This window comes from Sturnus vulgaris, chromosome Z (assembly GCF_052056855.1).
Source record: "Sturnus vulgaris isolate bStuVul1 chromosome Z, bStuVul1.hap1, whole genome shotgun sequence".
Lineage (NCBI taxonomy): Eukaryota > Metazoa > Chordata > Aves > Passeriformes > Sturnidae > Sturnus > Sturnus vulgaris.
In genome coordinates this window covers 61,689,541-61,715,402 of record NC_142283.1, presented here as the reverse complement: position 1 = coordinate 61,715,402, position 25,862 = coordinate 61,689,541, and the positions used below count along the sequence as shown (strand labels likewise).

The following is a 25,862-nucleotide window of genomic DNA, read 5'->3' as shown; positions in this document are numbered from 1 at the left end:
TTCCAGCTTTCAATGTGACAAAACCTCTTCCACAATATCATTTTAATACCACAGATACAAAAATAGTAAACCTTAACCAGTAAATCACTTATTAGAGATGCTAGATAAAATCAGATTGGGATATGAGGAGAGACGGATGGCTGCTAGGAAGTCTAGATTATATACAGAATTTATCAGCTTAACTAATTTTGTCTTTCTGAACATTGCAGGGCTGCTGGATAAAATCAAGCACTTCCTCTTTTTCCTTACTTTTTTCCTGAACTGATTCACTAAGCCAAATATATTTGGTTATCTACATGTGAGTCTTCTTTCATATGAGATTTTCCATGAGGAATGTAGAATTATCTTTAATAATACAACCAACGATAGCTTTTCAGTTCTTATGCAAAAGAAACCTCAGCACTGCAGCACTTTTGGGCTTTCAACTGATGAAAATTGCTGCAGATTAGTTTGTCCTTGTGCTGCACTGCATTTTTTCCAGTAAAATAATCAACAGAATTTCCATTTGTTCCATAAACATTACTTACGGTGTTGCTGTCTGTATGGTATGCTGTGTTTGGTAAATGATAGGTCAATGATAAAATGGAAACTCTATTCAAGAAGGAAAGCAATTCTTCTTTTCCCATTCAGATTTTTAATGCATGGAAAAGTTAACAAGCTAATTTTAAATATTTCCCTAAAATATCTGTTTCAAATGAGACAAACAAAGATAGTATATTAGTTATTTTTTTGAGTATTGGCAACTTTAAAAAAAAGTAATTGCACAATAGAAATAACATCTCAATTACTGGTTTCCTTAAATAGATTTTAAAACAGATAAACAGTGTAGTTTGAACAGGAGAGTTAAATAGTAAATACAGTCAATTGGATTCTATTATCATATATTCATAGTTGAATAACTTAAGTGTGGCCTCTGTATGCCATTAAGGTGGAATTGTGTTCTGTAAGTGCTGTACAGTCACAGGAAGTTCACCAACTAAGGGTAAGTCTCCAAAAGTAATGTGGGCTAAAATGAGTAATTAGAATAATTTAAATTGCAAATATGATACTTAATTTGACAGTGATTTTGGTGTAATCAAGTGCAGAAATTAAAAATGACTGAGACATTTAGTACCCTGGGCATACAAGTGTTTTTTCAAAAGCTTTTGCATAAATCTGAGGTAGAAAAACATTGAAGAGATATAGGATAAAGCAGTCAGGATAATGATGGTAGCATTGTAGGTGGATGCTGGCTGCCTGCATATAGAGTAAGGTTGTAGAGATGGCCCAAGAAAAGTAGAGGCAGGTGTTCTGAACAGGAGAAGGCATAATGAAACTTCTGAGTTACAGCCCTTGGTGGCTATTTGGAATCATAATTATTCCTAGGCTAATAGGAATCGCCTCCAACTGTTACTGTTGCTGATGTTTTTATTTAAAATATGGCAATTAAATTGAAACTCTAGATAAAAACAGAATATTTATTTCTGTACTTTGAAATGTTTAATCTAGAAAACATCCCCTCAATGTTGTATACTATGAAATCTGTGCAGATTCTTTCTTGATCTCATCTCTTTAAGTACTTAATAAAAGCATTGACTTCTGCATCAGTCAAGTATTGCACAATAGAGTGTACTCCAAGCCTACTAAACCTTCGTGAAAATTACCACCACCTCAGTAGGTCACATCTGCCATGTCCTTTTATGTAATCATTCTCAAGAGAAAATGGTGAAAAATTTCCTTCAGAGAAAGCTTTTAATAATACGTCTTGGTATGTTTCTTTATATCTCTGTCTTTAAAATAGGGGTACAATACTAAAATTTACTTTCTTGATTCAAGATTCTTGTTGTCCTAATTTCAATTTGATAGGCAACAAAGACAGGATGTTAAAAACAGAAAATTTACAGGTTTTAAGTTCATAATTTCGTGTTTAAAAGAACCAAAAAAAGGTTTTTTTTCAAGTTCAGGTACTGTGATCTACTGAGAAGAAAACAAGAGAAGTGTTACTGAAAATAGAAGGTGCAGCATTTAATTTTTGCTATAAAGAGTAATGCTGGCAGAAGGCTCCCAGAATAATCCTTATTTTGAAGTATTTTTCTCAAACTCTACTATTCCATCCCATCAGGTCACCCAGAGCAGGTGACACAGGAACTCATCCAGGTGGGTTTTGAATGTCTCTGGAGAGGGAGAGTACAATCCCCCTGAGCAGCCTGCTCCAGTGCTCTGCCACCCTCAACATAAAGTTCTTCCTCATGTTGAGATGGAATTTCTTGTATTTTAGTTTATGGTCATTGCTCCTTTCCCAGGCTCTGGACGCCACTGAACAGTCTGGCATCATCTTGTGGGCACCCACCTCTGAGCTGTTTATGTGCATTGATGAGACCCTCTCTCAATCTTCTCTTCTCTAGACTAAACAGGCCCAGCTCTCTGTCTCTCCTCATAAGGTTCTTCAGTAGAGCTTGTGAAACCACAAAAAGTTAATTTGTACACATGTATTTCTCACTAAATGCATTTGCAATCTGCAGTCTTTGCAGAAAGCACATTTTCTGCCTAAAAAAGAGACACTTCACTGGAAAGTGTTGTCTCAAGTATCTGTTAGGCTTATAGTACACTAATACAGAAAAGACAGAATCCAAGCCTGCTGGTTGAATGTCTTAGGTCAGCTCCACTGATGGCAACTTTGTCATTTTGCTGATTTGTTAGCACTTGGACCCTAACTCTTGCACCCATTTTCCTTGCCCTTAAGTTCTTTCAGCTCCTGCTGGTAAAAAATGCAAGACTGATTTCTTGATTCCAGAGTCCCCCTTGGGTCCCATGGAACAGTTATGCTTGAACCTGCCATTATGTCTCTCCTTCTGCACCTTGCCAAGCAGAAGTCAATCTGAAAGGAAAAGAAAATGGAAGAGGAAGTTTGAAATAAAAAGGTCATTGCCACAGAGATGTCTTAAGCTTCAGCTTCAGGGCTGCCACTTCCTTCCCTGTTATTTTGCCAACATTGTTAGTACAAAACATTGTGAATCAATAGCCTTGTTTATCTTTAAGCTGTTTTGCAGAAGCTGTTCTTTAGGGACTCCTTCAGAGCCACATTCTTATTGAAAAGGGTGTTCTGTAACCTTTTACCAGTCCTAAAGACCGCCTCCAGCACTGGCCAGTGTAGGAGAGTAATTTACTGCTCAGAAATTATGGTTGCTGATTAGCCTCTATTGGTTCGTCAGCACACTGAAGGGAATGAAATTCTATCTAATTTGTATGTGTCAGGATTTTTTGTTTCCATTTAACCATGATATTGTAAGAGTGGTGTACCAGGAATATTGATAGCTGTAATTATGCAACACCAAGGATTGTTATAGAATAGCCATGGCAAGCATACTGGAGCCTTTCCCCATTTGACATGTCCCTGAATGCATGTTAGATTGGTATCTTTAGTTGTGCTTAGGCAACCAAGTGTTCATATTGGTCAGTGAGACAAACTAAGAACATCCTGGACCTCTCATGAAAGCTATGGTCTCACACCTGTACCAGAGACACCCAAGTGAACTTGTAGAGGAGTAAGAGGTTTCATGGTTTTGACTCTGCAGCTTATACTTCCTAAAAGCTTTTAAGAAGGTCCTTTTCTAAAGATGTTTGATAAAATACAGCTGTGTTCAGGATAAGAGGGAAAGTCCTTTGAAACATTAATAGCCAGTTAAAAGATACCAAACAAAGAATAGAAATATATTATAAATATTTCTCACTGAAGAGTTATCATATGGGTCCTATATGGGTCTATATTACAGTTTGTATTGTCCAGTATATTTTTTGCAAGATATGAAGATGTAACATTTGCTTAAAGTACTGAAATATTTTTGGATAATAAAAATTAAAACCAAGTGTAACAGTGGCAGGAGACTGTCTTGGTACCTAGTATTCTTCAGCAGCATTTACACTGTTTTACTTTGATCACAAAACAAGTTAGAGTGAAGGGTACAGACAAGAGAATAGAGAAAGTCCGTTTTAAATTGTTTCCTGATGAGGAATATGTAAATAGACTAGAATGCTTCACTCAAAGAAAGAGATTACTAAAAGAGGGGGGATGATTGCAGTAATTAAGATCACGAAAGGCTGACAGAAGTATACCTGCTGCTGTTATTCACTGTCTCGTAATAAAAGAGCTAGAACGCTGCAAAAGGACTAAAAGATACTAAATAAAATTATCATTACTCCAGAGCATGAGTTCAAATAATGATAGATTCTTATTCCTGTTAAACTCAAAGATACCACATTTGTCTGCAGAGATCCTGGAAATGCAAGTCCCTGGGACTGAGAGGGAAGAGTATTGCAATAACCTTGCCCTGTTGGTTTTTTTTTAATCCCAACCAATTCCTCATAGTTTGACTTGTCAGAGAAGGAATGATAGGGTAGGAAGGCCTTTAGACTACTCAGAATGCCTGCTTTATAAGACACTGTTTTACAGTTGATAAAATAGTGTCTTCCTTTACAATTTTATTTAAGCCATCACAAAAGGATTTTATTTTATTTATTTATTAAATAAGATCACATAAATATTTACTATTTGCTCTCTAGAGACAATTGAAAACAATACATAATCTTAGTTTAACCACATTAGGTAAACTAAATTACTAGTGTTTTGAAGTGGTAGTCTTTCATTCCAGAATTTGTTCAGAGCATAAAGTATCTCTTGGTTTTAATATTTAAGTTTTATGTAAAATTCTGCTGTGATTAGTTCAGGTTCGGATTGGTCTCTGTGAGCAAGTAGAAGAAAAGATGCCTTTTTTCTTCACCAATGACAGGTATTAGCAAGTATTTTTCATGTATTTTAGTGGAAGTGGGGAATAATGCTTGCCAACTATGCCAAGAAGAATAGGGAATAGGGAAAAAATTGTTATATTATATTCTTAATTAGCTGTTAACTATTATGTTTAGTTATGTTAAATTTTATGTCATGCATTCTTCCCCAGCACTGAAATGCACTGCCTAGGAGAGCAGGTTGTACTCATGCAGCCACTAAAGAATTTCAACTCTGCTGGTGTAAATACATCTTAATTCAGAAGTTAAGTTTGCCTGGTGTTTAGTCAGTTGATTTGATACCTCACAGAAACCCTGTTTGCTATAAAAAGAATAATTTGATTAATAATAGATGGTAGCTGTATCAGCTGGCTTCATCACTGTCAATGAGCTGATAGGGAAGAAAGCAGGACAGCCATGTACAGTGTTCTTCCTGCCTAACATTACTACTTCATACACCTGTACTAGTGACAGATAGCTCTGTGCCCATCCCAAATTTGGACATAAACACAAGTTCACTTTGATCCTGAAGCATTTTTTATTGGACAGAAACCTGACAAGATTTATGGAAGAATATGGTGCTTGCACAGCATAATCATAAAAAGTTAGGCAACATTTTTTAGGCAATAGAGTTGTGGAGACCCTTTAAAGTGAAAACAAAAGACACCATTTTAATTTGATGAAGGACAAAAGAGGAACCATGACAGCACTCAAGGTGATGTGTGAGAACAATAAGCAAGAATAAATAATCATGTTTTAATTAGTTCAGAGCTGGACTAGGCATACCTTCTCAAAGAAGCCAGAGATGTGCAAACAGCAGAGTAAATTCAGAAGCTTTGGTGAGTATACTCATGGAGTAGATAAAGTTCAATGTTTGATGGCATCAGAAAAAATTAGAGATTAAAACCATTACACATCTAATCAAGGGTTAAAGGAAGGAAATTTTAACAGTTCATAGTAATTTTCTTTTTATTTCAAATAGCTTCTTGCTTAACTTTTTAATAACCCTGCTTTATGAAAATTTATTTTTAATTTTCTGTTGAACATCTATGAAGGCTTTTTAGACAGAAGTCTTGGCTAACTTCCTAAAAACTGGGTAAGTACTGCCAGCATGAGAAAACTTTCAGTTCAGAAAAACTGTGCCAGCCATGAGAAAACTTTCAGTTCAGAAAAATTGTGCCAGCTTTCTAAAGATATAATCTTGTACTTTGGATTTTTCATTATCTGGAGCAATATTTCTTTTGTTTGCTCAGATGGGAAATAGGAATTTTGGGCATTGACATTAACTAAAGCTGAGCATGCCTTTTTTTAAAGACAGTGGCATGGCTCCAAGATAGGTCGTTCACCAGTTTCTCGAGAGAAATTAAGGGAGTCATGATGTCAGATTTGCAAATAAACTAAATGTTTTGCATAAATGCACAGAACCTTGTCTTACAGAGGGGTGTGGTGAGGCACGCCTATAATATGTATTCCCTCTGATCTCTGCTGACGCTGTCCCTGTCTTAAGAGAAGTAGGGCATATTCGTTAATTTATTTTTAAGGAAGTATTTGCATTACTATTATCTATTGTTTTCATTAACATTGGCTTGAAACATTGAAGCCTGAAGCACTGAAGGGTTGTAACAGGAGTTACAAAACTCTGCAAAGTTTTTGTTAAATCATCATTAGTATTAAATACTGTGTTTTGACACAATACAGCTATTGTGCAGATCACAAAATAAGAACCTAGAGATAATTAAGTAGAAAGCCAAGTAGCATTCATAGTAAAGACAAGAAACAATATGACCTTTTTTTTTGTTGTTATTCTATACTTTTTCAGTCATCTCTTATTATATAGTAAGTGTACCTATAAATACAATAGCATTTGTCTCTCTATATATTGTGAGGTAGCAGTCTGTAAAAAAGAGCCTAAAGGGATATAAGTACTAAAGGGAGGAAAGAACGAAACTAGAGGGAGCTGATGCCATTACAGCAATGTGACACAAAACAGGTGAAGACTTCTCTGATGATAACTTAGCAAGAGTTGCTGGCAGCTGAAATACAGTATTTGGTCATCTGGGAAGATGACAAATACAACATGATATACAGAAATTTTCAGTGGTAAAATGTAGGAACAGCAGGAGAGAGATTAATGATGATGATGAGTAAGCAGTTAGATAGAGAGCAGAAGAGAAACAGAAAGTAAATTAAAAATAAGATGAAAACTCCTTGATTTAGAATGTCCTGAATACTTTTTATTTTTTCATTTAGATTATTGATGCATACACCACAGAAAATTAAATACTTCAAGCTGCTGTTTGAAATTCTGTTTTTCACTGTCTGCATTGTCATGGCAAAGAGAGAAGTTGTCCACAAGTTAAATTCGCTGTTAAGATACAATTTATTTACAAGGAAATGTGAACAAAAGTGTCTTAAAAGCAAATGTATGAAAATTACCATAACTGTAACTTGTATGTTATCAATATACATGTACAAGTCTTACCTTTAAAATCAAAGGAAGACATTTTATGGTCTAGAATGTATGCAACCTATGCATTTAGATCACTATGACATGCATAAGACTATGCAGCTTCATTCCTTGATATAGTCCTCAGCTGCTACCTAATATCCTGACTGTTTGGATAATACTTTTTGTTATATGGTTTAGGGGAAGAAAGAAAAAGCAAACACTTAGTTACTTTAAAAAAAAATCTGCTTGCTGAGTATCTTCCAAAATTCCTTCAAGTCTTCCAAAGGCAAGTGACTTTTACACTGTGACATGTGGATTAATTACTCCCATTTTAGTATGTATCCTAGCAGTTAAGCTAGCCAAGTGGCTTCTATTTGTGAGTATTGATAACTATAGAATATTCACTGATGATTATGTTTTCTGTGATAATATGAGCTTGTTTTCTAAAGTCATTATGCCCTGCCTCTCGTTTCTTGATTCCTTTATTTTCAGGAAAATAAGCAGACCAAAACAGAAATTATGGATTTTTCTACTTTTTCTTTGAATTTGTGAGAGGGACTGAACATAGTTGTTATTGAATAATTCTCATAAATTTGGTAAATATATTTCTTATTTAATAAATGAGTGAGATTTCTAGTTATGCAGAATAGCCAATGTAAAATGTGTATGCATGCATTTAACGTGGCTTTATGGATTTTGGCATTAATTTTTAAACTTCCTTATTTTATTTTCCAACAATCTGCCATTTGTTACAATATACAAACTAACTTCATGGGTTCATATTTTATTCAGTAAAAGCTGATTTATTTAGCTATAAAATAGCAAAAGGTAACTGCCTCCAGACTTTTTATTTCTTTATTTGCTTAGTATTCTGAACATCATTGTTAACTGGTAAAGAGATATTTTTTCTTTGAATTCAAACTAATAGTAGGAATGTGCAAAAAAATTCACTTATAAATAAATTTCTCACTGAAATCTGACAAGCTGTATTTGAATGGAAAATGATCTTTTATTTATTTCCAGACCAAAACTGTCAAATCTCTTTGTCAAGTGAAAATAATTGAAATTTTGATGGAATGCAATTTACAGTTAATTTAAGGGATTGGCCATAAATGATCCAAAGAAATGCTAAATTCAAGTATGGCTTTTATGTGTTGATTTTCAGTTAATCACCTTGAATTCTGGGTTTATTTTGTTTACACATCTCTGTAGAAAACCTCTAAGATTAGCTTCCAAAAAATATTGTACTTGTAATTTTGAAAATAATACGGGAAGTTAGAGCAGTATGAAATAAATATTTTTAAGAACTGTCGTTGTTACAGGAACTTCTATTAATTGTTTTGTTTGGGGCTTTTTATCCTTTCCATTTTGTATATGTCTGGTTCATTTTGGTATATTCACTTCCAAGATCCATGTAGGATTTATAAAGTTTTAAGAGAGGAGAGACTATTCTTAGACATAAATGCCAATAGTTTTGCTTATACCAGACAGCAAGAACCATTGTTTGCCTGGTGCTTGATTCTGTAGGATTGAAGTTTTTACAAGCTTTTTGTTTAGACAAATGAAATGTACATCAGAGACAGTTCTACATTTTAGGATTCCTGCATACTTTTGTCTGTAACATGTTGTTCTTCTTTTCATGTTAAATGCCTTATGAAAGTCACAAAACAGACATCTGGCTGTAACAGTGGTCCCCATCTCTGCCTTTTGGAAAGGAGTGTTCCTTGTGGAATCAAGTCTTGTGTCCCATATGAAAGGCTTCAGGACATGGCTTTTTCAGATTTTCACAGTAACCGGTTGCTTATCTAGACTCTTTTAGACAGGGTTCCTTGACACCTCTAAAAAGCAGTTACTCCGTGTTCTTCACTAAATTGCCTACATGCAACTGCTTTGTTCATGTGCAGAGGGCATCTGTATCATATGCACTGTATCATATGGCTTCAGTAAATCACATTTTAAGCATGCACAAATTACTGCTTAAACACGATTTACCTCTCTGAGACTGTGATAGAATTCAACACTTAAACCAAAAGCCCAGCAAAAGTCTATAACTGGTAAGAAGACAAGATAATGAATGTAAAAATTATTTCAGGAAAGGAAAGTACATTTTTACACCTTAAGTACATTTTACATCCAGGTTTTCTAAAGCCCAACAGCTATCAGAAAGTAGGACTTGGATTTTGGGGATGGAAAAGAAAAGGAGAGATGTTTCAGCTATCATGTAAGTTTAGTTATGAATGTAAGGTGCTGGCAGCCAGTGGGAGCCTGCAGTGAAATCAGAAGGGCAAGAGCAAAGAAATATGCAGAGTGCACAGAGAAAGCAAGAGGAAGGCAAGTGCAGGATAGTGAGGGAGGTTTGGAAAGATTATTTTTCTGTGGAAAAGGCCTTTGAAGGTGATAGTAGAAGTTTTAACATAGGAAAGCTGAAGGTTCTGGTGTGCATCCTGGAGAAAGAAGAGTTTGTAATTTGATATGTCTCTCTCTAGTAAAAAAAATCTGAGAAAACAGGTGTGTGGAACTGAAATACTGAAGCAAGAGGGTGGTGAGGTTCAAGCTTTTCATACAGAAGAAGTGGATCTCTGGATCTGGGAAGCATGGTGATTGCATTGAATGGCCTTGGTTTGGGGAAGGAACTGGATACTTTGGGAACTTGAGTTTCACTGGAGAGCTTAAGACTGAGTTAGAGTTTGGGGCACAAGAAGTCAATGGGATATGCCTGCAGTCATTCACACAGAATAAGTGCTATTCTCTCATAAACCTCTTTGGCAATATATGATTTTTCTTTCTTGGAAATACAAATCTCACAGCTCATTTTAACTAGCAAATTTTGCAATTTAGCTATTACGTTAGCATAACCAGAATATAATGCCTCTTGATGTGCATATGGGAGAAAGCTGGTATTTATGCAAAAAGTTTGGGATTATACCTAATTTGTGAAAGCATGAAAGCAACCTGTATACTTGAAAAATTATAGAATACTTGGAAATTTTATTTTCTTCCATGCTGTCATCAAGTCTGCAGGTGACAACAAATTGTCAGACTCAGTGGTGGGGCTGCTATTCAGAGAGAATAAGAAGTTGGAGAAATGCAGGTGCTTCATCAGACAAAGACCCTTTTTCCAGGCACCTAAAAAAAAAAGACAGACCTAAGTAGGAGATGGAAAATACAGTGTGAAAGAGTGCATAGCGAGCCAAATTGAGACCTTGTTGGAATGCCACAGTGGCCTGTGTAGTTCAGAACATTCATAAGTGATTTGGGAAATTTGTCAAATGTAATAACATATTTACAGCTGGTAAAATTGATAGTGATTGATTAGTGATATTCACTTCAGTGATGATAGTAAATATGAACTTGACAGCTAACAGTTCGTTTGATCAGTGACCTAGAGGAGGCAACAGAATACATTTTCATCAGGCCTGCCGAGAACAGCAAAGTTAAAGACAGATTGATACATTCAGCACAGGGCTACCATTCAGAGATACCTAGACAAGCTGGAGAAATGTTCTGGAAGGACTCTGAAGTTTAACAAGGACAGATACTGAGACCTGCATCTGGGAAGAAAGAGCCCCTGGCAATGAGAGCAGTTGGGCACAGAAAACCTGGGGACAGATCTCTGTAAAGAGCCTGGGCATCCCGATGGAGAGCAAGCTGTGTGTGAGCTAGAAGTGTGCCCTGGCAGTGAAGAAGGCCAGCAGCATCCTGGGCTTTGTGAACAGGGGTATGATGTATGAAAACCTGTAGATGAAGCTTTTATCCCCTACTGCTCGGCACACCACATCTAAAATCCTGCAGTTTTGCCTTCCTCTCCTGTATGGGGAAGCTGACAGTAGACTGGAGCAGGGTTAGCAGAGCGGCCCGGGTTTAACTGGGATGCTCAGAGGCCTGGAGAACCTGACCGGGAAGAGGAGGCTGTGGGAACTGGCGTCTTCAGTCTGGGGAAGGGGAGGCTTTGGAGAGGATCTCCAGGCAGCCTTATCATACCTATAAGGAGACCACCAAGAGGACAGACAAGCTGTTCATAGTGATGCGTGGCAAGAGGATGAGCATTAAGATATGAAAAGTTCAGATTGCGGGTAAGGAAAACACTTTTAGTATGAGGACAGCCAGGTGCTGGAGTAGGTGCCCACAGAGGCATTATGCATCTCCATAATGTATCATATTCACTGTGGTGTGCTGTAAATTAGCTGTTGTCATTTAAAAAAAGACATTTGGATAAGACGGGGATTAATTTTCTGAAAACGTTTAATGCACAGCCACAGTAAAAGGCAAGCAGGAATTATTAAAATTATAACAAAATGGAAAATACTATGTCATTGTGTAGATCTGTGGTGATCCCACAACTCAAATTTTACATATAATTTTAGATTACATTATATCAGAGAAAGATAAAGCAGGGTGAAGCATAATGTGGAAAGGATAGTCTGAAGTATAGAAGCTTTTTCCATACAAAGGAAACTCAGAAGTTCTTTTGTTTGGAAAGCATATTAGAGAAGACAGATACAAGAGGTCTGTAAAATAATGAATGGCATAAAGATGTTTTAGGAAAGATTATTCACTGTCTCTCACAGGCATTCTTGCATTAGCAATTATATCAGCCATAATAGAGCACAAAAATTGATGTTGTGAGGTCAGATGTCCACATTTGCATGTCAGGCAATTTGCAGTCCCAAGGGCTAAATGCCCATTAGTGGTTGAAGCATATTACTGTAACACTTCTGAGCTCTAAGAGCTCATCTTCTGTTTCTAGTTTTACCTGAAAGGAAAACAATTTATTTACTCCAAAACTACTCCACCAAGGGACAAAAAGTGCAGTAAATTGAGTCAACGTGAGATCTGGTTCAAAAACATGCAGACATACATGTAATGCTGTTTTAACACATTGTTCTGAAAACCGCTTCCAAAGATCTAGAGCACTAAGCAGCCAGGTGATACAAGAGTACATATGGAAAGGTCTCAGTCTGTACTTACAATTTTTTTCTCACAATCTTTCAATAACTCTGTTTTATCTACTGCAGAAAGAAGAGTCTGTGCCAAAATTATGTACTTTGGTATGTCTGATAACCTCAGAACACTGGTTCATATGTAATTTAATTTTACATGAGCACTTATAATGTAAATGGTTATTGTAGCTTGCACATTATTCATTTGAGGACAGTTTAGAGTAAAAGGTATCTAATACCTTCTATTTTCGAGTCTTTCTAAAAAGTAGGTCAATTTATAAAATAGGGAGAATATTTTAATTTTTTTGTAGTTTTGTTTTGTATTTTGCTAGTACTTCAACAGAAGGTTGCAAAGTGCAACACATGTGTCTACTGATGCTGTAGTGAAAATCCTTTTTGGTTTGCACTATTTGGTGCATAAAGAAGTGTGATTTGCACACAACATTATTTTTGTTATCTAGTAACAGGTTCCCACTAACAGTCTGCCAGACTTTTCTGGCAATGTGCATGCATATTCATGTGATTTGAGTAGAAGTTCTTGTTTGGAGTATAGCAACACAGGCATGTGCAAGAAAGTTAAATAAAATACATTTTTTCACAAATACATGCCTGTGCACAAATCATTCGGGGACTGAAATCATGTATGATAGATTTTTTTTTAAGAAGTAGAAAATACATTAGAAGGCGTTGGATGCTTCCTCAAGTCTTCTGTTTCATAATTCAAACCCCTACTCCATGTTGCTGTTTAGTTTTTTAGGAACTGTACAGTTCTCAGCTGTCATCTGCAGATAGCTAAGAAACGTGGTTTGTTTCCACTCTAGCTGGAGATACAGACATCTGAAGGTATTTTTCTTGTCAGAACTTATTAAAGAATACAGAATGCATTATAAAAATTGCTCATTACATGAAAACAGAACAGAAATCTAGAGTACAACTGTCTTTTATCGGAATGGGACAGCTTTTCTGCCTTTGCACCACAGTTCCCAGGCTCTTTTTAGTGCCACAGCCTACTGACACAGCTGCACAGACTCCTCTCTAACCTCACGTCTTGACATAGGGAAGAGCTATGCTTTTACAGTACCTCTCTTGCTGCATGGAGAAGTCTGGGAAACAAAGAGGACAGACCTTTTGGCAGGACTCTGCACTCGGGCCATCTTGGAGTCACAGGGTTTTTACTTCCACTTGACTTGTTTGCATCTGCCTACATATTTTTAAGGTGTTATCAGTATACAAACAGTGATTTAAAAATTGAATTTAACCTGGTGTGCATTATTCATCATATTAAAGCAAGCACAATTTATTTAGAAGACAGTTTTGAAAAAGAATCTCAGATTCTACAAATAGGAATTCAAATGTGATTCAGCTGTTGAACTATGTATGTACAAATTTGGATATGTTTTGATTACTGAAGAATTCAGATGAGTAGAACTAGGGAACCCAGCTTAACTAATTACTGAAGAGATTCATTACAGTATATGGAGCCTTTCACTTCTAGATTGGAGTCCAACTCAGTGAAAGAAGGCACCAAATGCAAGGTATTCATAGATCTGGATAACATAAGCAGATAGCATTACTTTATTATGGTAGAGAATTCCAAATCCAAACAAACAAACATTTTATTTTCTGAACATGGAACACAGAGTTACTTTATAAGTAACACAGTGTTACTCTTTAAATGTTACAAAATCAATTCCACAGATAGCTTCTTGTCCAACAAAGTGATGAAATAGCAGTGAGGTGTGAGATTTCCTGCTTCTATTTGTCTATTTGATAACTGTAGGAAAGAGTGTTAACTTTTTTTTTTTTGCTAGTCAATCTGGTTCCTTTTAAAAAGGTTGTTATCGCCTAGTCTGTTTTTCAGCAGGTTTTCGAAGGCACTCAAATACTGTAACAAGGAGGCATTTCCCACATGCTGCTCACAGGATGGACTATATGGACTTTGAGGATGATAGCCGTGGATGGCGGTTTGATATGGACTTGGTCATCATCTACATTTATTCAGTCAACTGGATAATAGGATTTATTGTTTTCTGTTTCCTTTGTTATTTCTTTTTCCCTCTTTAGGCTGTAGAAATAACAGTTTAGGAACATGACAGTCATGTGAACCAAAAAATTGTGAATAGATAAATATTGAAAAAGGTAAGATACTGCATTTTTATCATTCAGAATTGGAATAGACTGCATCAAGCATGCTGTGAAGCTGTTTGATACTTCTGCTATATGTGGCAAAGTACTTGAGTTTGGTTACAAATGTAATGTGAAATCCACATCATACTTCATTCAGTGGGAGTTCTGCCTTTTGGGAGATTTTGATAGGAAAAGAATTTACCCCTAATTTATAAAATTATTACTCTGTAGAAGTACTCCCAGGTTTTAGGGGATGTCTGCATACTACAAAAGAATGTCATCTACAGAGTCATGTAGGGGTTTAACTCTGTGTTGACACACTTTGCTCACTCATTGGTGCTTCAATTCCTCATACATAAAAGCAGTAAAGATGCTTCCCATTTTTACTCAGACCTTTTGGGAGCAGGAGCAATGCTGTACTATGCATTATATAGACATTAATCATATTTCAGTGGCATGATCCAAATCCTGGGAAATTTTGACAACTGATAGACCTGTCAGCATTCCACTGTGGATATTTTGAGCCTATTAACCAAAAAGAAAAATTGTACTGCAGTGTGCTGACAGTTAATCTTTTCAGCAAATAGGAATCAAAAGGAATCAACTAACAACCACAAGTTATGCACAATAAGAGGACCATTTTTGTGTAGATTGCCAGTGCAGCACTGTACCTTTTTTACCCATTCAGATGAGTGTGTTTGGATCTAGCAAGACAGCTGCTGGAGGGCAAGCAGCAGGCCTTCCAGCTATGATGCTGAGACACTGACCCAAATAAAAACTGGAGACAGAAGCATTCTCCAGTGTAAGAAATCAGTATCAGTATTAAATTGCTGTAATCATTGAGGATACTTTTAAATGTGAGCTCTCCAGGACTTTATGTCTCGGGGGAGAGTACATAAGAGGGCACAGTATTTATTTGCTCCTTTCTTGTGAAATGATTCTAAAGCACTTTATAGTTATTCTATATATAGATTGATGAGTTACCGTATCAAACTGCACCCAAATCAACAATCATTCCAGACTTGCTGCTTTACACAATATTTTGAAGTGAAAGAGCATCTATTAAATTACAGTAAAAGATACTAGAAACAAATGTGGGAATCAGGTGCTGAAGAATGGCACAAGGTAGTTTAGGGCTTTACTTTTCAGGAAGGTACAAGGAAGTTTTTATTTCTAGTGGCATGACTCTTCAAAGTACACTGTACTTTCATCTAGAAAAGCATGTGAGTGTAGGTATATTGTCCCTCTAGTATCAGAATTTGTGTGGGAGACCTGTGGTTTTTCAGTAGGTGGTGTACTCCCCTGTTCTAGCAGAGAACAAGGAGAAATGTGTTGTGGAAGGTGCCATCTGCCAAATGTGATGGAATGAAATCAGAGTTTTTTAAGCATGAGCTTATATTCCTTTACTGGAGCAGCTCCAGCTTGGTCAGTGTCTTACAGGCTATGAAGGAATCAGGACCAGAAACTTTCACCTAATCTGAAAAGCAGCAGTAAATCAACTACTAATATTAAGTTTTCTTACAGACTGCATAAAACAATCTTTTCAAGAACATATGAGTAGAATTAAAAATTACGAGTATAATTACATTGATTTGACTAATTAATCTTTGCCATCTTTTTTAATATATGCAAATTTAAAGAGATATAAGAACTGAAATTCATCATCACCACATAGTCATGGTTTTGACAAAAATGCATTTGTGTAATGATAATAATCTACTTAGTTACTTTGTCTCTGCCTGAAAGTGACTAGCTCTATTATTAATGGCATTAAGCATAATGTTTTAAAAGCTTTAAGACTGTAATAAAACATTTGATGGAAGTATTTTAAAAGCTAGGGGGTGTAAGTCATAGGCTCGTGTTTGGCTACATACAGATGTGTGGGTGTATATGCTAAAATATTATCTGTAACTTTAAACAATTCTCTCATATATGCCAGGACTGGCATTCTAACTGCAATTTTTGTTTGCCTCTCTAAACTTATGAAATTACTGCTCATATGTCAGAAAAGAGAGGGACCAACTCACCTCTTAAGACCAATTTGCTTCTACCATTTGATCTCAAAAAAATCTAAAATAAAAAAAAGTCATGAAAAATTATGACAGTCTAAAATTCTAGTAATAATGTTATTTAATTTTTTTTAACCAGGATGTCTGATAAAGCAATATCCTTCAGTAAATATTCAAAAATATATTGAGACAAGTAGTACAGAAGCTAACTAGTTATATAAGAAAAAGTTACATCATTTTTAATAGCATGTTACCATGGTTTTATTTGAAAAAGGGCCACAAAGAAGAGTAAAACTCCAATCTAATATTGGCCTCTTTTGTACATTTTCGACAAGAATTGATGACTGAGAGTGGCTACATTTATCTAAAGTTAGCAGGTCTCACAATTCTGCAAGACATTTCTAATTGTTTAGCTCTACCTTTCTTCAAGGCCTAAACTGTTTCTTGAGCAATATTGTTTTACTGTATATGGGTTGCTATTAATTCCAGAGGAAGACTATTTTTAAATTATTGGACGTGTACATAATGAAGACTACTCCAACTCTGAGAGACACTCCATAGGAAAACACCTAAAAAGCTATAGAGTGGAGATGCACATTTTTGGTCATATAGTGGGGTTTTTTGAGATACATACTTTTGTAAAAATGCAGTAACAAGTCAGAGGCTGAAATTTGGTTTTCCTTGAAGTCTGCTGTAAATGCTGTTAATATCTCTTGGAGCAAGAGCAGGTCCTCTGTAGGCTACTTACTGGTTATATTGATCCTGATAAGCAAGCTTGTATTTCTTAACTATCATAGTATTAAAATGTTTACAATAAAATTTGAGTTGTTTTTAATATTTTGCAGTTATTTCACTAGTTTTTGCTTTGTGTAATTCTTTTTTTTTCATTCATTGTCTTCTTTGATATCTCTTTTGCTTCTGCTTGGGGTGCCACAAAGGTTGGCTGAATTTTTCACTACTGGGATTAACTCTTTTTATATTAGCAGCCTTTTATTTCTTTCAGTACTTTCCAGGCAGCTTTTGTCAGAAATCATCTTGGGGCATGGTCTGGACCTTAACACATTCTGACAATAAAGAATTCTCAGTACTGGTGCTGTTAGTCAAGACCTTTAAGCTGTTGAAGACAGCAGAAATCCAGGACAAGACTTAGGTTTCACTTTTACAGGCAAAGGAACTTCATGCCTACTCAGAATTGTGTGAGATTTTTTTGTCCAGCAGTGGGTATGTTTGTAGCTCCCCTACCTGCCAAAGATTCAGTCATCTTGCTTCTCTCATGAGACAGTTCAAAGAAAAATCTCCCAAACAAGAGCTGCTGAGGGAGCAGCTGCTGCAGCACAAGTCTTTCATGGCTTGTGCCTGCCTACAGAAACTCAGATCCAAGTTAAGCTTTTTCTAGTATTCTACATACACACCTCATGTTTTTATCACATGTCAACAACAGCCTCAGTGGTACTAAGATGGAAAAGAAGGAAGAACTAGAGTTTAGGTGTGTTTTCTCATTTTTAGAGAAAATTATTGCTGATAACATGAAAGTCTGGGAGTAAAATCAGCTATTGTAGCGATCACCTGACAAGTAACTGTCTTCATGGTGTGATGCTGCTTTCGTGGATGTGTTTTCAGCATCTTTTATTCTTTGCAATCACAACATTGTAACTATGAGATGCACACTCTCCTCTGGGGAATTCCAGGTCACAGATTAACAGAAAAGAAAGGTAGGACATCAAGAGCATCTGCTGGCACAGCATCATACCCAGATAGAGGCTGTGAGGAAGGATGCTTTGGATTGCTCTGGATCTGGAGCAACACACCAAGCTATCCTTAGAGATGCCTTTCATTTGGCAGAAAGTTCTAAGACAGACAGTAATAGTATAATGACTTAAAGATCACAGTTTTCTGTCTCAAACACAGTTACCACAGAAAGACTGCCATGAGAAAAGGATAGAATGGAGTGGCAGGATGGCCTAACTCCAAGCCTGCAAGGTCTAGCTCGCACATCCTGGGTAATACAGACAAAAATTCACACCATGACAAAGTGTGTAAAGAAGCTGCTGCTCATAGGTTTATCACTGATCAAACAAAGATCCTGATCAGCAGATTATGGGACAACTGGCATCTGCAACTACCACAGCCCCCCTCCCCCAAAAACAGATACCTGAAACTTGGAATTAAGACACCATGAGGAATACTTGAGACAAGAAAAAAGTGGTACTATTGTTTAACTTTATCTCAGCACACAGTGCTGAAGTCAGCTCAGTAAAAGATAATTCTGGCAGGCAGAGATTGCAGCCACCAACTCACAACCCAGAGGAAGACTGAGCATGGAATTAATTAGAAGTGAGGGAATCATTTAACCAATAGAATAAGAGAACTGTGTAGCCAATGACTATTAATTCCTTTGCTTACAAAAATGTATAAATACTGAAAAGTTTTGAATTACCTCAGAACCCCTGCCACCAAGACAACCTGGGTAAAGAAGGACCAAAAGGACACTGCTGGATCCATAGGTGATGACTATCTTCTGTTTTATCTCTCTTGCTCTCTCTTTTTCTTTTCACTTGCCTTCTCTCTCCCTCTCTCTTTCACTCTCATTTTATTGTTAAATAAAATCCGTACCATTGACTTTGGCATATGGTCTCATTTGCACCTCTAGTTCAGGCCAAGGCTTCTGTCAGTAATAGGATCCTTAACAAACTGTGAGGTGGATTTAAAACTGGCTGAACAGCCAAGCTCATAGTGCTGATTAGTGGCACAAAGTCTACCTGGAGGCAAGTAGCTAGTGGTGTATCCCAGAGAACAAACTTGGGTCCTGTCCTTTTCATCATCTTCATTAATGATCTGGATTTTATGGCAGAGCATACCCTCAGCAAGCTACAGAGGACAAAATAGGAAGAAGTGGATACCAGAGGGTTGTGCTGATGTCCAGTAGAACTTCGACTAGCTAGAGAAATGGGCTGGCAGGAACATCATATTGTTCAATAAGAGTCCCCATGCAGGGGGTCACCCAGTTAGAAAGCAGCTCTACAGAAGAGAACCAGGGGGTCCTGGCAGACTTCCAGTTGGAAATGAGACAGCAGTGCTTCCTTGTATTAGATTAATAAAATTAATTAGTTAAAAATAACTTAATAATAATATTTTTATTTTTCTTCATAATTTTCAAGATTTTCAAACATCTTCTTTGGTTGAAATATTTCTACATTTTCAGTAAGGCAGAAAATGTAGACCTATTTGAAAGTACTTTCTGCCATTACACTCTGGAAGTTTAACCATAAAATATAAGAATGTATAATTGAGGACATCTAACTTTTAACTTGATCACTTGTATCTTTACAGTTTTTTTTATTGTTTAAAAATGTCCCTAAAAGAAGACTGAGGGTATGTATAATCCCATATTTTGGTTTCACTGCAGTTATTTTATTACTGAGAAATCCTACATGACAAACTTCATCTCTGATGAACACTGAAGAAAATGTACTAAATAAGCCAACAAATTTGATCAGAGGAATACTTCTGGACAAGTCTGACACTGGAGAAAAAAAAGCTCAGGGCTTGTTTCTCAAGGAAAGACTCTCATCAGGGCAGAGTTATGTAGGAGAGCAAATGGATTTCTTTGTTCTTTGAGTGACGTTCAGGGCACTCTCTAGTCTCCCCTGGCACTTTGAGGTCCTCGATTGAGCAGGTGACCTATAACGAGTCCTCAAAAGTTACACAGGGCATCTGATGGCGCACATTAATTTTACTTTTCTGCTTCATTAAAAGATTCCCCAATATTCCCAGATTTCTTAAGGTATTTTGGTTCACCTATGACTGCTGGAATCAATCCAAAGAAGACAAGATCATGTGCTGTTATTTTTCATTGCTTTTTGCCCTCTAGGGTTGCTCTTCTATTTCAAACAGTTGGTTTTGCTCAGACATGACATACCCCTCTCCTAAAATTCTGAACTTATACCCAGGTGGGAATCTGTAACCTGACTTATTCTAGAACCTTTAATGAACGTTGTGGCATATATAAATGGAAGGAAAATATATATGCATGACAAAGAGGACCAAAACACCTTTTGTACTAGATCGAAATAAAACCTCAAGATCTTTTCAAAGGAACTTCTATGTCCCTGTAAAAAAGATGCCAGGAGCCAGAGTATGGTTGATTTTTGCAAAAAAGCAACCATGAAGGTGTAAAATAAGAGATAAGCAAAGGACAGCAAAGCAACCACTTCTAGGGAGGTGCTGGATAGCAGTGCTGGATAGCAGTACCAGGTAAAATCAGATCAGTGTTAAACAGCACAAGGTTATTTTACTGACTACTGCCTAGAAAAAAACTGACTGCTCTGTTCTGTTTGAGGCTGGTCAGAACAGAAGAGTGGCTTATGAACTTTGCTTGTTTTTTATGTGAAGATGAAATCCCTCGAGGTCCTGGCTCAGTCTGCCTAGACCTGATCTGCTTAAGGGCTCTTTACACATTGGTCCTTGGTCAGGAAAGAATGCTGCTTCATTCAGGATTGTTCATGATACATGGAAATGTTACTGAAAAGGCCCCACAGGATTGTCTGAAATTTAAAATATATCTGTTAGCACTTCCTGTAATATTGTAGCAGCAGTTTACTGTGCACTGTGTGCGCTTACCTAACTAGTTTTTGAGTATTTAAAAATAGTTTTTGAATATTTAAAAAATATTCTAAAACTTGATACTACAGATACCTCCCTGGTACTCAACATCAATGCTGCCTTCCCTCAGCCACATTTTTTGCTGTCCACTCTACTTTACAAAATATGGAAAGACTCCTCCAGCCTCATGCCCTTGACATCTCAATATAAACTTACAAATTAAGCAAATTTGCTCGCAGGATTTCTACATTGATGTTATACAAGTGATACAAATCATTATGCTACTGTATTAGTGATGGCTTATTTAAATTTGCACTTTCGTTTTAGGATGAAAAAGCTGCAGTAATTACATTCTGAATTTTCAGTAGATACCATTTTACCTTGTTAATAATCTATTTCATTTTCCATCAAATATTTTCAACATTTGAAGTATTTCTAGATTTCCATTAAATCATTAAAATGTAATCAGGCAATCGCTTAAAAATACTCCATATGTAATCTTTTATCCTCAAACAAGACAGTGAAGCAGAGAATGTAAATGCCACCAATAAAAGGATCATGTTAAGTCATTTGATACTGATGAAAACATTAAAAATTAATTATTTCAAATCCTTTTTACTCTGTCATTTAAAAAAAAAGTATGAAAATGCTAATCATGTAATATATTCCACTGTTTCTGAGCTGGAGAATGAAATTTAGACTGTGAAGATGGGAAATCTCATGTAGCTTTACTGTATTACCTGTATAAAGTTAAGGATATTAGATATTGACAGAAAAAAATTAGCTGACAATCCTGGTAAATTAAAATGGAAACATAATACTTCAAAAAATCTTATGTAATACTAAACTACCTAAAGTAATCCCTGGTTTGGGGGTAGTAACTCTTCATATAATCAGGCTGCTACCCAAGAAATATTGTTTAGACTTACGATCAAAGTGTGAAAATAACTGAAATTCACAAAAACCTGTCCTTAATCCATGCAGTATAAATCCTTGGGGAGATGCATGATTCCAGAATTCATTACCAGTCAGAGCATGGTATCTAATGGTGCCTGAAAGACAACACTTCCAATTAGAAACATATGATGTAAGAATGTGTTTGCCTTGCAGATGGCTCTAGATGGCTAATGTATGCATTTCAGCTGTCAGAAGTTAAACTAGTTCTAAAATAATTTGAATTAAACTTCAGGGGAGGAAGAATATGCTAATTTTCTTTTACAGCTTACCAAGCAGAGAATGTGTGCAAGAAGTTAATGTTACAGTCAAATTAGAGCCCTCTCTGGTTCCATCTTATAGAATTGGACTCCACTTTTTATCTTTTTTAAAACTTGGGAATTAAAAGAGCATATAAGTTAATAAATAGCTTTATGGTCACAGATTTTTCCAATGCATATACTGCAATTTTACATGAAGAGCAATTGCAAGACCCACAAAATCATCTGATAGTTTTCTATTATACTCACCTAGGAATCAAGCCTCAGAAACTAATTTTTATTTGTCCTGTAGATTATGATTTCAATTCTAAACTACAGAAATTTTATAATGGTATTAAACTGTCAAGCCGTGCCACTACTGCTTAAGACAGGAATATAATATAATGATAACAATAGGGTAAATCAAGATACCCTTCTCTTTCCCTGACTATTATTCCTGAAGCATTTCATTTTCAGAGTAATTTTCAGGTCAAATTCTCATTATTTTTAATCTCTAAAAACAAGTTGTTCAGAACTTCCATTTTTCGTGCAGTCTAGTAGAATGTTCAATGTGCAAATCACTTGGGGCTTCTCAAGTTAAAGGCACTCTTACAAACACTGGGGAATATGGAAATGCAAGCATGACAGTGTTAATATAACAGGTTAACACATTTTTTGGCAACAGTAACTAAATTATCATATTATCATGATTTAAATCAAAGAACAGCCAGATTATATATGCATGACTTGTATAGATACTAACTAAATTCTTTATTTACTTCAAAAAAACCCACAACATGCCCCTACCCCTGGTTTAGCATTTACTGCTTTATAGGAAGATTAACATTAAAAGGCTTTCAGAAATGTCTATGACCCACTGGCTGGAAGGACATTTCTAGAACATTCCTACCAGCTTCCACATACCGCCTAGCTAAGTACCCTCATCAGGAAAAGGAGAAAATGTATGAACCCTAAAACAGAGAAGAGAGCAAATTACTTCAGGCAGCAAAATATAAATCACAATGTTATTTAGCAAACAGTATTTCTGGCTTTTGTGCCAATTGAGAAGAAAGTTGAGTTTATTTCACATCTCAGCTTTTTAACAAATTCAAGTAAAGCAATCCAAGAGTTATTGTACAAATCCAAGTCAAGAAATATTTTCATTGTCAGCATCATCAGTGATCAGCAATGAGATCATAGCAATCATATTTGTTTATTCAAAAGGATGTTAGTAAAGGCTGTGGACTGTCTCTTTGAAAAATACTACCAGTATTATCTCAGAAAAACATTACAACTGTTACATAGGATGAATGCGAAAATTGTATTTTTAATTTTATTGAAATTTTTTGGGTCTTAAACATTAGTAATGGGTAGGTTTCATTATCAGGTAACATTAATTAAAATGTAATGAATAGTGTTAATTTTTTTTTTAATCTTCAAAATGCAACAACAACTGTGGGTAATTTTCTTCCTGAAAGGCAAAGCAGTGGGCTGAACAACTCAAGTAAAAGTACAAAATCAAGAACTTGAAAGAGAAAATATCAAGTCTTAGAAAAGAGTCTTCCAAACAAATAAGGATGAAGTCCTGATTGATCAATGAACTTTGCCCATCAGCCCCTTCTTTTTACCCTACTGTGACAGACAAATCTAGTCTCTCACTAGGCCATTTTATGTACTGCTGCAACAGCCATACTGCACCTGAAATTGCTCTGCTTTTCCCACCTTTTGTGCAGGAATCATCATGTGGACTAGAGCCAGCATAGCTGGCTGTGTGCTGTACCACTTGGCATTAGGAAATCATACAGATGGCAGGCAGCATGATCAGGTGACAATGCAAAACTGCTCATGGTCTGCCAGAATAGGCTCCGAGTAACTGTTTTAAAAGTGTGTATTGAGTGTCTGCACTTATCCAATTTTTTTTTGTTTACTCCCAGGAATGAACAGTAACATAAAATTAATTAGTTCTGTACTTTACAAAGGTCCTTGACACCTAACCACTCTAGAATAGCAGTATCTGTGATGAATAATAACACACGTGTTAATCACAGATAACAATAATCTCTTCTGCAGTTTAGTGGCCAGACCACTTCCTCCTACAATCAAAACTTTCCTTGTCCACAGGAAATGCTCTAAGCACTAGCTAAACACATAGGTATGTCAGGGAGAAACACCACTTTCTTTGAGTGTCAAATGAAAGAAAGGTTCTGTATTGGTTGGACTTAAGGATCTTAAGGGTTGTTTTCAGCCTCAGTAATACTATCTGAATTTAACCTTATTTAAAGTACAGAAGATGGAGTTTCTAAGTTTCAGTTTCACTGAAAATTATTCTGTAAGTTAAATGCTTTAGTCAGGAATATATGAGAGTAGGGGAAGAGAGGCAAATGCTGCCCTTGGATATACCTTTTACATTCTAGAGGCTGTTTCCCCAAGTCATCAGATGACTATCATAATTCCACTCGCTGAACTCTGTTTTCATTCTTCTAGGTGAAGTGAATTTTAGGTAAATTCTATTTTGAATTTCAGTTCCCTTGAAAAACTAGAAGATCTGAGTATGTTGATACCTTAAGCTTTTTAAAATCATGATCCTTTATTAACTCGGCTCCTAGAAAACAACTTTTGTTTGTACTTCTTAGAAAAAACTTTTCAGTGTTCCAAATGCAGCTTAATGAGGCTACTTTCAGTACATTCTGTGAGATCCTTTAAAAATTAAATAAATGCAGCTAAAACCACTGTCTATTTAAAACCTCTTAATATTTAATTAATGCAATAGTATATACGAATGTGCTTACTAGGTCTTTTTATAGTTGCTGTATGTTGGCAGAAGGTATAATTATAGTACTAAGAATATCGAAACCAGAGTATATCAAATTAAAACCCTGCAAATACTTCTCTATTAAATTGTCATAAGGAAAAATACTGGTGAGATGAGTGGATCGAGAGCAGCCCTGCCCAGAAGAGTCTTCTGTACCAGAAGGTGAGAGGCTGGACATGACCCAGCCATGGGCACTCCCAGCCCAGAGAGCCAAACGTGTGCTGGGCTGCATCCAGAGCAGTGTGGGCAGCAGGGCAGGGAGGGGATTCTGCCCCTCTGCTCTGCTGAGACCCCACCTGCAGGGCTGCATCCAGCTCTGGGCTCCCAGCACAGGAAGGACATGGAGCTGCTGGAGGGAGTCCAGAGGAGGGATCAGAGGGATGGAGCAGCTCTCCTATCACGAAAGGCTGAGAGAGCTGGGCTGTTCAGCCTGGAGAAGAGAAAGCTCTAGGGACATGTTACTGTGGCCTTTCAGTAGGACCATCTAAAAAGGATGGTGACAAACTGTTGAGCAGAGCCTGTTGTGATAGGACAAGGGGTAATGGGGGGGAAAGTACAGGTGATGAGGCACAGGAATCCCTTTAAGTGTTCAAGGCTAGGCTGGATGGAGCTCTGAGCAACTTGCTGTAAAGGAAGACGTCCCTGCCCTTGACAGGGGGTTGGAACAAGATGATCTTTAAGGTCCCTTCCAGCCCAAACCATTCTATGATTCTACCACTCTATGAGTTTTAGCTATAAGTTAATTTTAATTTAACTACTACTGCTTTTTTCTAGGTATCTCTTATGTGTCAGATATACACAGCCCTCTTTTAAGATTTTGGACCTCAAATGCATAGCTTGAAAGAAGATACTTCAGAAATACCATTAACATACCATGCAGTGAGTGCATTAGATATCTGTGTACATGCTGAGTCTAATGCCCAGGAGCTTTTTAAAGTTCAGAAACTGCTGATACACAGACTCAAAACA

At 36.5% G+C, this 25,862-nt stretch overlaps 1 protein-coding gene and 1 long non-coding RNA gene across 7 annotated transcripts in view; one reads left to right on the top strand and one right to left on the bottom strand.

Annotated features, from left to right (window-relative positions):
* The window catches only part of LOC148219874 (uncharacterized), a 99,608-nt gene that overhangs the window by 46,132 nt on the left and 27,614 nt on the right, over positions 1-25,862 (bottom strand). The window lies entirely within an intron of this gene.
* The window catches only part of RNF180 (ring finger protein 180), a 107,998-nt gene that overhangs the window by 58,437 nt on the left and 23,699 nt on the right, over positions 1-25,862 (top strand). For 4 of the 6 annotated variants that reach the window (XM_088156087.1, XM_088156088.1, XM_014881822.2 and 1 more), the window contains one exon: positions 14,012-17,130. The exons of 1 other annotated variant lie outside the window; for it this stretch is intronic. In XM_088156087.1, the coding sequence (XP_088012213.1) occupies positions 14,012-14,214 (203 nt within the window). In that variant the 3' untranslated portion in view covers positions 14,215-17,130. Of the gene's footprint in view, positions 1-14,011; positions 17,131-25,862 lie in introns of those variants that run through there. One more of the 6 variants, XM_088156085.1, reaches the window with a different exon arrangement.